A 15,056-nucleotide genomic window follows, 5' to 3' on the forward strand; every position below is an offset into this window, starting at 1 on the left:
TGCCTGCCGCCGCCATACAGATGCGTGAACAGGCGCACAAATCTAACATTTGCGCACCCGATCAGACAACACGGGCCAAGGTGCATATACACCGAAGCCGCAATGCTGCTGCCTCTCTTTCCCTCCCCCTTGCCGGCTCACCCCCTCTCTTCTTCCCTCTGTCTGGCAACTGCCCCTTCCCCGCCCCTGTCTCGCCCCCTCCCATTTATAACAGCCGGTGGGGAAGAGAGAAGAGGGAGGGAATTTAGCAGTCACACTGCTAAACACCTTCCCATCGCCCTTCTCCGGCCACCGTCATTGGCTCCCATAGGAGCCCATGTAGCGGCCGATGTATTCAAGGCACAAAGATTGTTCCAAGACTATCTTTGCTCCCCGGTGTAAAAGCGCCCAGCGCTATATTGCCCCAGCCGGGCGCTTTTATGCCACGGGAATAAGGCCATGTGATCTGATGCATTGGAATCCAATGCATCAGATAGTAGCATATATCGTCCGTCCGTGAAAACAGCGGCCGATATACGCTCAGTTTGCCTGTTCAGCACCTCACAGCCCAAAATCTTCCTGTACAGTTTAATGCGGCAAGAAATAAACAAGTTTCCATTTTAACTGTGAAAAGAAGACGTCTATCTGCAGATTTGACAGGTAGAGCATCAGTAAGAAAACCACTGCAGCACCTCCACTGGACTACTGAAGAATGGAAGAAGGTTTTATGGACTGATGAATCAAAATGTGACATCTTTGGTACATCACACAGGGTTTTTATATGCCATGTAGTAGGTGAGGGGATGGTTCCTGAGTGTTTAACACCAATTGTCAAACATGGAGGAGGAAGCATGATGGTCTGGGACTCTTTTACTGCATCCAGAGTTGGCAACTTGCACAGGGTGACTGGCACACCGGACAGAAAGGGATACCACAGCATTTTGATACACCATGCAATACCCTCTGGTGTACGCCTAGTTGGTCAGGGGTTAAATTATAGCAAAACAGTGATCCAAAACCTACTTCTAAGTTATAGAAGACAAGAATAAGCTGGTAGGCTTCAAAGAATAGGATGGCCTGCACAATCTTCAGGCTTAAACCCGACTGAACTTGTTTGGGATAAACTGGACAGAAGGGTGAAAGCAAAGCAACCAACAAGTGCGGCACATTTGTGGGAACTTCTGTAACAATTTTGGGAAGAAATTTAGGAACAATATCTGAATGCAATTGTAGAAACAATTCCTTCAGTTGTGTAAAGCTGCCATATGGGCTACTTTGAAGAGTCAAAATTCTAAATTTAGTTTGGTGAAACAAATACATTTTTATTCTTCATCGTAACTTCTTTATTTGTTCTATTCTTTCATTTCAAAGTGCATTTCAGACAATAAACTGTAAATATCACTAAAAATTGATAAAATTGAGGTGTTTTAAAGCTTTTGACCGGTAGTGTGTACTCTTAAAAACCCTACATTTTCCTACTACCTCTTCAGGGACAAACCTGCTCTTTTTGCTTCACCTAAATGTAGACTTTTATCTTTAGTTTTGGAAAACAACAAAATATTGCTCAGATCTAAATCTGAAAGGTTAATAATTTTCTCTGCTGGCCGCTTTTTAAATCCTCTTCTACTTCTTTTAAAACGAGCCGGAGACAACCAAGTTCGCACTAAAAATAAGTTCTGGTAAACACAAATGAGTCATGAGTCAGTATACAATGCAATATAGTTGCAAAACTGGATACATTGAAAGTGTTGACCTGCAGGGTTGGTTTATAGGTATGACTCGTGGGGCACATGATTTGGTCACCTTTGAGACCTAGGATGCCTCTACCACCTATTTGATGGCTGTTTGTATTTTCAGTAGTTCCTATGCACATCATGATGATGGCTGTGCATTTTCTAATATTTCACCAGATAGTGGAAGCCACAGAACAACTGGCTGATATACCCTTCCTACAGGGGCGTAACTAAAGGCTTAGGGACCCTGATGAAAAACATGAGCTGTATCTGTACCCGTACCCATACCTAAACCATGCTGCACAGAGACATAACTTGGAGCTTCCGGGCCCCAATGCAAAACCTGTAACAGGGCCCCCAACTATAATGCTTTATTCATAGTACTGGGCTCCCTATATGGAGACGAGAGGCCTTATGGGCCCCCTAAGGCTCCTGGGCCCGGGTGCAACCGCATCCCCTGCATCCTCTATAGTTACGCCCCTGCCTTCCTAAATTCCAACACTTTTGAAGATAGAGGTAGAGCATTCCTTGCAATAACTAAAAGGTATTGCATGAGATTAGAAGAGCAGAAATAGTGCAAGTCTTGTCCACGGGCTGTGTCGATATGTAGTGGTCCAGAATTGAGCACTACAAAAATATATGTGGCCACTTTTATTTAATGTGTATGTATGTCTTTAAAAGTGTTTCATTTATGTCTGTAACCGCCTGTATAATCTGACTGACAACCAATTGTGTCCCCTATTGGCTGTCAATTCCTTCATTCCCATTGGCCAGTGTATCAGGGTAGGGATTGCATGTCAGGACAGTTAAAGAGGTTGTCCCGCGCAAGCAAGCGGTGTTAAGCACTTCTGTATGGCCATATAAATGCACTTTGTAATGTACATCGTGCATTAAATATTGTCCATATAGAAGTTATACACTTAACCCCCTCCGGTGCTGGCGTCCCCGTCTCCATGGCGCCGACCAAAGCCTTCTTCTCCCTCGATAAGACGCGCTTGCGCAGTCTTCCCTTCTGTTCTGTTAAATGGGGCCGCTCCGGCGTGCTTGCGCCGCACAGGTCTTCTTAAGGGTGAGAGAGCCTGTGATTGGTGGAGCAGCTCTATGCACGGGTTGGTCAGTTAATTCCTGTCAGAGCTGTGGCAGTTGGAGTGAAGAGTTGGAGATTAGTAGCTAAAAAGAGAGGACACAAGACCAGAGCAGAGGATTACAGTGTGGTGAGAAGGAGAAGGTGCAGTAAGTGCGAGGGAGGATTGTAAGGAAAAGATATAGAAAGACAGTATACAGAAGAAAGATATAGAAGAAGGATTGTATTAGGAGAAGAAAGCGATAAAGACATATATTATATATACAGAAGGTTAGAGACTGAAGAGTACCAGCAGAAGGAAAGAGACAGCAGTGAAAGGAGATCTATATACAGATGCTCCCCTACTTGCTCCGTTCCAGGAACCTGTTCGCAAGTCCGAACAAATAGTTGTATGGAGGGGATCGCGGGTGGATCCTGCTCCATACAACGTCGGGTGCCGGCTGTTCTTACAGCGGACACCCGGCGGCTGCAGTTCCAACGAGCCGCACCGCTCTTGGGAACTATTAACACTTTATATACCGCTGTCCAAGCGGTATTCAAAGTGTTAACAGTTCCGATCAGCGGCGTGGCTCGTCGGAACTGCTGCTGCTGGATGCCCGATGTAAGAAACAGACCACACCCGACGTTCAGGGGGCCCGTACAGCGTCCTGTGATAAGATCGCGGGATGCTGTGCGGTTGCTAGGCAGCCTGGGGCCTTCTGAAAGGCCTCAGGCCTGCCTATGCAGAGTGCCCATCAAGCGCACGGCTTAACAGGCGCTCTGCATAGGCAGCCCTGGGGAAGGCCCCAGGCTGCCTAGCAACCGCACAGCGTCTCGCATGACATCATACTGTGCAGTACAGATTGTACGCATCTTGCGAAGTTCGTAAAGCGAACGTTCGCAAGTCGGGGACTATCTGTATACAAAGCATAAGAGAAAAGCAGAAGTATAAAGTAAAAAGTACAGATGTGCTTCTTGTAGCTACCTGTTTATTAGTGAAGTAAGGAGGACAGATGAGTTGTCTGTACCCACCTATGCATTGAGAGAAAATACAGGAGTGTTGCCTGTAATTACTTACCTCAAAGGGATAGAAATACTGAAGTATATATATATATATATATATATATACGTATATGCCTAAAGAGAGAGAATATAACTGATTTGCGTGACTGAAATTTACCTGCTGACATCCATAAGAAGAAATTACTGTTATTGTTCCACTGTTAACCTGACTCCTGCAGTTCCCTTCTCACCAACCAAGTGAACAAAGCAGAGTTGCAATACCCGACAGAACCTGTAGACAAAAGTGGTGCTTTTCATAGAAGAGAGTAACATAGTACGCTAGGCTGAAAAAAAGACTTATGCCCATCCAGTTCAGAATTTTTCCACCCCCCATGTTGATCCAGAGGAAGCAAAAAAAAAACAGTGAGGAAGAAGCCAATTTACCCCAATTTTGGGGGAAATTTTTTTTCCTAATTTCATAATGTCAGTCAGAATAATCCCTGGATCAACATTTGAAAAGTTCCTACCTGACTTCAAGTCCGGCACTCGTAAGATCCCGGATCAACAGCTCTTCTGGTTATTTAATGTGTATATCCTGTAATGTCATAGTGTTCTAAAAAGACATCTAGTCCCCTCTTAAACTCCTCTATGGATTTTGCCATCACCACGTCCTCAGGCAGAGAGTTCCACAGTCTAACTGCTCTTACAGTAAAGAACCCCTTCTGTGTTGGTGATGAAACCTGTATTCTTCTAGACGTAGCGGATGTCCTCTCGTTACTGTCGCAGTCCTGGGTATAAACAGATCATGGGAGAGATCCTTGTATTGTCCCCTCATGTATTTATACAGAGTTATTTGGTCGCCCCTTAACCTTCTTTTTTCCAGGGTGAATAATCCCAATTTTGGTGCCTCTCTGGGTATGCCAGTCCCGTCATTCCATGTATTAGTTTAGTTTCCCTTCTTTGAACCCCCTCCAGTACTGTAACATCTTTCCTGAGCACCGGTGACCAGAACTGTGCGCAGTATTCCATGTGAGGCCTGACAAGTGCCTTATATAGTGGGAGGATAATCTTCTCGTCCCTCGCCCCTATACCTCCTTTATAATAATGTATAGATGTGTTACTTGTTATGAAATATTTACCACTATTGTATTTTCTCTTCTTCTAGTTGAAAACTACACACCATCATGGGGAAACAGAACAGCAAGCTGCGTCCTGAGGTCATGCAGGACCTACTAGAAAGCACAGACTTTACAGAACACGAGATCCAGGAGTGGTACAAAGGCTTCTTGAGAGACTGTCCAAGTGGACATTTAACAATGGAGGAATTTAAGAAAATATATGGGAATTTTTTCCCTTATGGGGACGCTTCCAAATTTGCAGAACATGTATTCCGTACTTTTGATGCTAATGGCGATGGGACAATTGATTTTAGAGAATTTATCATTGCTTTGAGTGTGACATCCAGAGGAAAGCTGGAACAGAAGCTGAAGTGGGCGTTCAGTATGTATGACCTGGATGGAAATGGCTACATCAGCAAATCGGAAATGTTGGAAATAGTACAGGTATGTTATCCTGGTTGCATTGTATTGGCTGGATTACACTAAAACAGACTAAAATAGCCGTGGATTCATAATGTTGAAACTAATCTGAAATATTAGTATTTAAGGGGAATTCCACAACTTTTTTATTTTTTCTATTGATGACTGACAGCTGATCCCAGGCCGATCCCAGGGCCACTGTCACTGCTGTCAGCGCATAAAGTAGAATATGCTGACCATGGCTCAGCGTCCCAGGTTGGTACTGCAGGCTTATCTCCCATTGAATTCAATGGGAGCTATGCCTACAGTACCACCCTAGGCCGCTGTGCCAAGGTCAGCGCATTCTGCTTCGTATGCTGATTGTAGTGACAGCGGCCTCGGGAATCGGGTGATCAGTGGGTACCTGAGTAGCAGGTCTCCACCAGTTGTCCATTTATGACTTGTCAGTCATAAATAGAAAAAATGTAAAAAGTTCTAGGAATAACCCTTTAAAAGGGCACTAATGTTTCATGCAATTTATGCTCATCTACTGGCTTGTATTAGTCTCATCATTTCTGTAATATACTTGCTTCAAAACTTTTGTTGCTTTACTACTCTAAATGATGTTTAAAGTGGTTGCTAATCGAGATCTCCACAATCTGTGCCTCTCCTAGGAGTATGTGTGTCTGTGTGTATAAATATATACTTTGCTGGGTTTACTCACAATTTAGCCAGAATTCCAAAATCGGCCTGGGAGAGCAGAAGGCCAGGCAGTCTGATACTGCCCCCTTGTTGATTGGATCACAGAATGTGCAATGCAGCATTAGAAGTCAGAGCAAGGAAGTTCAGTACAGTGAACTACTAGCAGAATGCTAGGTTTGTATGGTGGGTTTTCAGCAAGGGTGTCAGTTACTTGCTGAGGGTAAGAGAAGGTAATACTGCCCCCTCTCTGCCCTTCGCCACTGCTTGTAATGGGAGGGGAGGGGCGGAGCTAAGTTCCACCCGCCCTCCTCCCTCCCATTGCAAACAGTGACGAGGTGCGGAGAGGGGGCGGGAGCTCAGTGCACTACCTCCCGGCCAGGCCCGCCTCCTCCCCTTGCAGAGAGGGACAGCGTATATCGGTCAGGCATGAAAACTGACTGATATACGCTTGTCTGAATAAGCCCTTAAGCAGGGGTAAAAAGTTATCAGAAAGTCATATATACCTCAAAATGGTGCCAAAAAACTTACAAGTCATCCTGCAAAAAACAGGACCTCATACAACTCTCTTTCCAAAAAAATAAAAATGCACTGGCCTTGGAATGTGGTGACACAAAAAATATTTTTATTAAAATAAGTATACATATACATGGTGTTACAGCACTCGAATAGTACAATGAAATATGTCAATAATGAATACATGAAAATGAACTGCAATACTAGTAAATGTACTATGTAAAAACATTGGCGTTCTGAGTGCACATTTTGATCAAACTGTGAGAGCCCATCTGCCAGCGACAAGGTAACTCCATAAGACGGGACCCTAACATTCACCTCTCCTTGGGCACATAGCCTCAGAACGAAAAAGGGCATGTAGGATCCAGGATAATTAAAATGCCTTGGACAGATAGGGGTAGAGTGCACATCCGATATGGAGGCAGCCAGACTTCCAAGTGTTCAATGCAAAAGGAATCAGCACATCCAAAATGGAAATCATATAGGTGCATGTTACTTTAAAGTGCGTAAAGGCAAATAGGAAACATATACACGGTGTAACAGCAGTCTGATAGCGCCATGAAATATGCTACCCCCCTCATATGTCCAAGGTATTTTAATTAGCCTGGACCCATACTTGTTTGTTTTGCAGTTGTGTGCTCAAAGCAAAGCAAGGCAAGTCCGAGTATAAGGTCACATCTGTTGGAATCGCCTTATGGGCTCTCACACTTTGATCAAAATGTGTCCGATTGCCTCTCTTACACAAGTGCTCTTTAGCGTGTTTTGAATGCCGCGTTAATTGCGGTATATTGCTCCCATTGATATCAATGGAGCCTCGCAGACCTGAGCTCGATTGCGCCACCAGATGGCAATTTCCAGCGATTTTTAAGCAGAGTCTGTTCTATATTTGTCCGTTTAGCGTACCTCATCACCCATTACAATGTTGGGGTGCGCTAAAACACGCTGTTGGCCACAGGGTGCTGCGGCCGAAAGCGAAAGTAAAATCTCGGCAAAGTGCCGCATTTTAAATCGCTCATGTGTGAGACTGGCCGAGGAATTCCAATTTTTTACATGTGTTTAGCAGGACTGCAGTTCATTTCCATGTAATTATTGGCATATTTCATGGCACTATAGGACTGCTATATATGTTTACTATTCGTCTTCAGACACTTTGGATTGCATATTGGATGAGCATACGATGTAAAATACAATAAACCTCTATAAATCTGGTGTCATAATCATAATGACCCATAGAATAGAGTAAAGTTTATACCACATAGTGAATGTTGTAAAAATAAATCCCCCCCAAAAGGGTGAAATAGCTTTTTTGTCCCTTTTCTTTCTGCAAAAACATTGATAAAAATTACCCAGAACATTAAATTTACCAGAAATTAGATCTTATAGAAACTAGAAGTCAATTCACAAAATACTAGATGTCATACAGTTACACTGACGAAAAACTAAAAAGTTATAGCCACTGGATGATTTTCAAGGGGTGGCTTGAAATTTAAGCAGTACCCCGAAAATCACCCCTAGCTGTAGAAAAAAAATAATTTAACTCACCTAGAAGCGCAGTCTGCTTCTGTATTTTGGTGGCCGGTGATTGAAAAGTCCCTGCCTCCAGAAAGCGCTGCCTCTGATTGGCTGAGCACTGTGACCAATCAGAGACAGCACTCAGATGTAATACAATGGCTTAGCGCTGTCTCTGATTGGTCACAGCACTCAGCCAATCAGAGGCAGTGCTTTCTGGGAGCAGGGATTTTTCAATCCCCAGCCAACAGAATACAGAAGACTGCCAGGGACAGGGAGAAGAGCTTCTAGGTGAGTTAAGTTTTCTCTTTGTTTTTTTTTTCTTACAGCTAGAGATATTTTTCGGGGTAGGGCTTATATTTTAAGCCACGCCCCAAAAATAAAGGCTGCAGGGGCTGCCCTCAACCCGTTGTTTTCAATGGGGCAGCAGCAGCGTCAGCCCCATTGAAAGCAATGGGATAGCATCGCAGTCCTCTGTGACAGCTATGGTAGGGGATTATTTCGTCCCCGCTACAGACCCCTCATCACAGTCACAGTGTTCAGTGATGAGGGGACTCCCCGCGGGGATTAACAGACATCACACGATGTATTTACGCGCAGCACGGACCTTATCGGCGTGCATTATAGGCACGCACATCCTATCTTTTGCAGATGCGAGTATTTTGTGCCTCTAAAAAACGGACATGTAAACACTTCATAGGAAACTAATGGTTCTAATAGACTCAATTTTTTTTTTTGCACACATCTGACCGCGGCTTAAAGAAGGAAAAAACAAAATAATCCCCTTTTCCTGTTAAAAAATGACTTATGCAAAAATATAAAGAATAAACATAATTGGTATCACCACACTGGAATGACCTGTACTTTAAGGCATCATGTATTATGTATTCACCATGGTGAATTCTCCAAAGAAATAAAACTAAAATCAAGAAGAATCGCCGATTCTGTTCATTGCTTAATAGAGATGAGCGAGCGTACTCGGAAAAGCACTACTCGCTCGAGTAATTGGCTTTATCCGAGTATCGCTGTGCTCGGGGCTAAAGATTCGGGTGCGGCACGGAGCGGGGAGCTGCAGGGGAGAGCGGGGAGGAACGGAGGGGAGATCTTTCTCTCCTCTCCCGCCCGCTCTCCCCTGCTCCCCGCTGCGACTCACCTGTCAGCCGCAGCGGCACCCGAATCTTCAGACCCGAGCACAGTGATACTCGGATAAAGCAAATTACTCGAGCGAGTAGTGCTTTTCCGAGTACGCTCGCTCATCTCTATTGCTTAACCTTTCTACCAAATAAATAATAAAATAGGATCAAAAAGCCATACATATTCCAAAATTGTGTCAGTGAGAGTCATTGATAACTACACTGTGCAAGTTGTAAAACATTAAAGAAAACTTTGATCGCCGTGATCATGCTGACCAAGAAAAGAAAGTTGACATGCATTTATTACACCACACAGTGAAAGCTATAAAAGTGAAACCCATAAAACATGGGGGAGTTGCTGTTTTTCTTTCACCACCCATAAAAAAGGGTTATCGGGTCCAACCCCTAAATCATCCCAGACAGATATTTGTCCAGCCTCTGTTTGAACACTTCCATTGAAGGTGAACTCACCACCTCCTGTGGTAACCTGTTCCACTCATTGATCCCCCTCACTATCTAATATCTAATCTGTGTCTCCTCCCTTTCAGCATCATCCATTGCTTCTAGTCTTTCTTTCTGCAAATGAGAATAGGGCACAAAGATCCATTTTTCATATTCATATATACAAAAATGGATCTTTGCAGGAACACTGTTGCTTCCAATGAGAAGATGAAACTTGGAAAGTGTATGAAATCTTGAAAAAATGTTATTAATAAAAGCCTTGCAGGCAATACATCATGAAGCGGAGCCTGTTCATTTTGCCAGCCGTACACTAATTGGCTGGGATAAATGACCTAACCCCTTCTGTTATAGGGTGAGAGAGTCTTTTTATCGTTGACCCCTCTCACCTAGGAGAAAGATTAGCCCACTACATTCATTTTACTATGCTGCAGAGTTGAAGGAGACTCAATTACTGCAACCCTTTACTTCCTCCCTTCTAATAAAGAAAGATCTAAAGGTTGAGCTAAAATAACTTAAAGGGTTGCCGGCTACCAGACAGCATCCCTTCAATAGCGCTCACTGTAGTAAAATAGCAAACTGATCAGTACTTACCCCTTCAATGCCACCAGGATCCAGCACTGCTGCCCCGACGTGTGTCTGTTCTGACAGCTGATGTTACTGAAAGTCAGGTGACTTCTGTGGCCAATCAGAGGCTTCAGTGTCTCCGCTCATTCTGGGTGCCATGATGCCAGGAGAACTGAACGATAACACTGCAGCCTCTGATTGGTTGCACTGGTCACCTGACTTCCGGTGAAGTCAGCTTTCACAACAAGTACCGGGACCATGGCAGGGCTAGAGTACAGGAACCCGGCAGCGGAGGAGGAGATAGTACTTATCATTTTGTTACTTTAGAACAGTGAGCTCTATTGAAGGGATGTTGTCCAGTAAATGTACAATTCCTTCAACCCCTTAAGGACCAAGCACAGTAAATTTACAGTACTTGGTCCTGGGCTTTAATCCTGGCCAATAGTAAAAATACGGCACGGGATTAAAGCTCCTGCAATGTAGCAAGAGCAGATCGGGTCCTCAGCTATTAGTTGCAGCTGAGGACCGCAGAAGGCAGAAGCATTTTTAACCACTTCTGCCTTCTCTCTTGCAGACTGCATAGCGCTCAATGAGTAATAAGTAGTGCAGAGAGAAAGCGGAAATGTTACTTCTGCTATTCGACCTGGCGATCACATGACTGCCAGGTGCCCCCTGCCACAGCAGAGCTGCAGAGTCCCCGCAGACCCAGATCAGCTCTGTTAGTGACTACTATCATTACAGGGGATGTTTCCCCTCTACCTGGGGCTCCTATCAATGCCCCAGCTACAGTGGAAATGTGTAAAATTTAAAAAAAAATGTAACTGACCCCCAAATATCTTATATGACGTCACGGGGGACATAGAAGTTAAAAAATATCGTTACAAAAATAAGTAAATAACAAATTACGGAATAAAATAAAAATAATGACATAAAAAAGAAAGTGACCGACCGCCAACTCCAACGAAATTGTCGCCGTATGCGCCCTGTAATCCGAGACTATACAAATATATATCAAAACATCCGAAACAAAATGAGAAACCCGTTCCCATACTTTTGTTTTAGTGTAAAACAATATTAAAAACAAACAACTATGAGTTAAAAAAGTGGTTTTTTTTAGCTTTTTACCCCTAATAAAACTAAAGAATGGAAAAAAAAAAATTTCCGTTATGGAAAAAAAATGCAACAAAAATAATTTTGGTAGCAGAAGGAAAAAAAAAATCGGGCAGTAAAACCAACTGATGGATAAAATCCCTAAAAAGGGTCTGGTCCTTTAGGACCAAAACACCCGGTCCTTAAGGGGTTAAATATGTAACCTCCCAGCCTTTTGTATGGTCAGAGAGGGACTCCTCGGATTGATTGGGAAAAAATGCACTTCTTCATATGCTTGAGGAGTTTTAATTTGCACATTACCAAATCTGAATGCAGTCCAAATTGTGTCACATACTGACATTTTTTACACGTTGAAGTGTGATATATTGTTGTGAAAGAGATACATATCTTCTGGAGCAATATAGTTCATTTATCGATGCAGTTATTATCAGATTGGACTCCGTAGCATCCCATTTCATGGTTTACGACACCACTGCAAACGGAGGCAACTGTGGGTGGGTGTCATAGGCCGTACATGTAATGGGTGCCATGAGACCAAGTGTCCTTCAGCCAAGGACCTGGTAATGGATCCAACAGAGACAGGGACCTATCACAATGGCGCCCCCTGTCTCTGGATGGTTGGCAACGAAACAGTTGGAGTTGCTGGTGCTTATCAAACAATCAGACGGTCCTCTCTGGTCTGTTGGGGGTCCTGAGCCCGGTCACCTTGTGTGCCCTCACGCATCCACTGGTCCCAACACCTCCTAACAGTCTGGTTAGACACTCCTCTCTACTGGTGGTCTGTAGGGGGTTTCCTGAGCCCAATCAGCTTGTGTGTTCTCACACATCCACTGGTCCCAACACCTCCTAACAGTCTGGTCAGATGCTCCACTATGCTGGAGGTCTGTAGGGGGCGTCCTGAGCCCGGTCACCTTGTGTGCCCTCACACATCCACTGGTCCCAACACCTCCTAACAGTCTGGTCAGACTCTCCTCTCTACTGGTGGTCTGTAGGGCGTCCTGAGCCTGATCACCTTGTGTGCCCTCACACATCTACTAGTCCCAACACCTCCTAGCAGTCTGGTCAGGTGCTCCTCACTGCTGGCGGTCTGTGGGGGGCATCCTGAGCCCGGTCACCTTGTGTGCCCTCACACATCCACTGGTCCCAACACCTCCTAACAGTCTGGTCAGACGCTCCTCTCTACTGGTGGTCTGTAGGGGGCGTCCTGAGCCCGGTCACCTTGTGTGTCCTCACACATCCACTGGTCCCAACACCTCCTAACAGTCTGGTCAGACGGTCCTCTCTCCTGGTGGTCTGTAAGGGGCGTCCTGAGCCCGGTCACCTTGTGCCCTCACACATTTATAGGTCTGGGGTTGAACCACTTTTAGGGCCTCAGGTGACCCTAATCATTTGTTCATCTGCCTGAGATGTAACTGCATGCTGGTTTTGCAGCAAAACGACAACTCCTTCTAGAGGCTTTGATTCTTTTGAACAAAGTGTGTAATTCTGTGTTAAAGGGGTTGTTCATTAACCGGACAACATTTCTGCACTAGCTCCAACTGCCTTAAAATAACAGACAGAGCAGTACTTACCCGTCCTCTGCCGGGGGATCCAGTGATCTTGTCCTGCTGTTCTCTGTGTGATTGTTGCGAAAGATGACGTCAGCGGAAGTCACCTGACTGCTGCAGCCAATCAGAGGCTGCAACGTCTGCTTTCTGAATTCCTGGCATCATTGCGCCCAGGAGGTGAGCACTGATACCAGAAGAATGGGCAGTGACGTTGCAACCTCTGATTGGCTGCAGCCGGCAGGTGACTTCCGCTGATGTGATCTTCCAGAACAATCACGATGGAGAGGCTGGGAACCCAGCAGTAGAGGACGGGTAGGTACTGCTCTGTTTATTAATTTAAGGCTGGTGGAGCAAGTGAAGAAATAATGTCCAGCAACTGGACAACCCCTTTAAGGTGTATTAGTATATTGCGGCACTACATGCTACAGTCTATACAATACATTGCAGTACTACATGCTGCAGTCTATACAATACAGTGCGGTACTACATGCTGCAGTCTATACAATACAGCGTGGTACTACATGCTGCAGTCTATACAGTACAGCGCGGTACTACATGCTGCAGTCTATACAATACATTGTGGCACTACATGCTTCAGTCTATACAATACATTGTGGCACTGCATGCTGCGGTCTATACAATACAGCGCGGTACTACATGCTGCAGTCTATACAATACAGTGCGGTACTACATGCTGCAGTCTATACAATACAGTGCGGTACTACATGCTGCAGTCTATACAATACATTGTGGCACTACATGCTTCAGTCTATACAATACATTGTGGCTAGAGATGAGCGAACACCAAAATGTTCGGGTGTTCGTTATTCGGAACGAACTTCCCGCGATGCTCGAGGGTTCGTTTCGAACAACGAACCCCATTGAAGTCAATGGGCGACCAGAGCATTTTTGTATTTCGCCGATGCTCGCTAAGGTTTTCATGTGTGAAAATCTGGGCAATTGTGATGGGAATGACACAGTGACGGATAGGGCAGGCGAGGGGCTACATGGTGGGCTGCATCTCAAGTTCACAGGTCCCACTATTAAGCCACAATAGCGGCAAGAGTGCCCCCCCCCCCCCCCCCCACTGTCAGCATAAAGATCGTCCTCCTCTGGCACAGCTGTAACAGCTGTAGCAGAGAAGAACGATGTTTACCCATTGAATTCAATGGAGCGGCAATACAGCATGTTCCACTGAATGCAATGGGCTGCCGGCGATCGCAGGATGAATGGTCGGAAAGGGGTTAAATATATAACCCCTTTCCTGCAATTCATCCAGAAATGTGTTACACTAAAAATATATACCGGCGTATAAGGCGACAGGGCGTATAAGACGACCCCCCAACTGTCACCTTATACGCCGGCAATACAGTGGAGCAAAGAATAAAAAGCATTACTTACGTTTTTAGATGATCTGCGGCGCTCCTGCAGGCTGTCACTCCCTCCTGGTCCACGGCAGAGTATTGCTTTCTCTATGAAAGGCTTTAAATCCCTGCCTCCAGAAACACAGCCTATCACAGCCATTCAATGACATCATTGTCATTGGCTGTGATTGGCTGAAGGCACATGTGCTTCTGGAGGCAGGGATTTAAAGCCTTTCATAGAGAAAGCTTGTCTGCCGTGGATTAGGAGGGAGCGACAGCCTGCAGGAGCGCCGCAGATCATCTAAAAACGTAAGTAATGCTTTTTATTCTTTGCTCCACTGTATTACCGGCGTATAAGGTGACAGTTGGGGGGTCGTCTTATACGCCCCGTCGCCTTATACGCCGGTATATATTTTTAGTGTAACACATTTCTGGATGAATTGCAGGAAAGGGGTTATATATTTAACCCCTTTCCGACCATTCATCCTGCGATCGCCGGCAGCCCATTGCTTTCAGTGGAACCTGCTGTATTGCCGCTCCATTGAATTCAATGGGCAAACATCGTTCTTCTCTGCTACAGCTGTTACAGCTGTGGCAGAGAAGAAGGATTTGTCTTCTATATGTTCTCAATGGGGTCAGCGCTGCTGCCGCTGGCCCCATTGAGCGCATATAGAATGCATCCATAGCGAACCGCGGGAGGGGCAGACTTTCATATCAGGCGGACACCTTATCTCCCCAGCCACTCACAGCAGGGGGGTGGTATAGGGCTTAAACGTTGCAGGGGGAAGTTGTAATGCCTTCCCTGTCTTTATATTGGCCAAAAAAAAGCGCTAACGTCTCAGGGAAGAAAGTTTAAGT

The 15,056-nt window shown here is 45.1% G+C and overlaps 1 protein-coding gene across 3 annotated transcripts in view; it reads left to right on the forward strand.

Moving 5' to 3' along the window:
- Positions 1-15,056, forward strand: part of NCALD (neurocalcin delta) — a 104,915-nt gene that overhangs the window by 76,363 nt on the left and 13,496 nt on the right. For all 3 annotated transcript variants that reach the window (XM_066578628.1, XM_066578631.1, XM_066578629.1), the window contains exon 2: positions 4,943-5,339. In XM_066578628.1, coding sequence (XP_066434725.1) covers positions 4,962-5,339 — 378 coding nt within the window. In that variant the 5' untranslated portion in view covers positions 4,943-4,961. The remainder of the gene's footprint in view (positions 1-4,942; positions 5,340-15,056) is intronic.

This window comes from Eleutherodactylus coqui, chromosome 9, assembly GCF_035609145.1.
Source record: "Eleutherodactylus coqui strain aEleCoq1 chromosome 9, aEleCoq1.hap1, whole genome shotgun sequence".
In the NCBI taxonomy this organism is placed as follows: domain Eukaryota; kingdom Metazoa; phylum Chordata; class Amphibia; order Anura; family Eleutherodactylidae; genus Eleutherodactylus; species Eleutherodactylus coqui.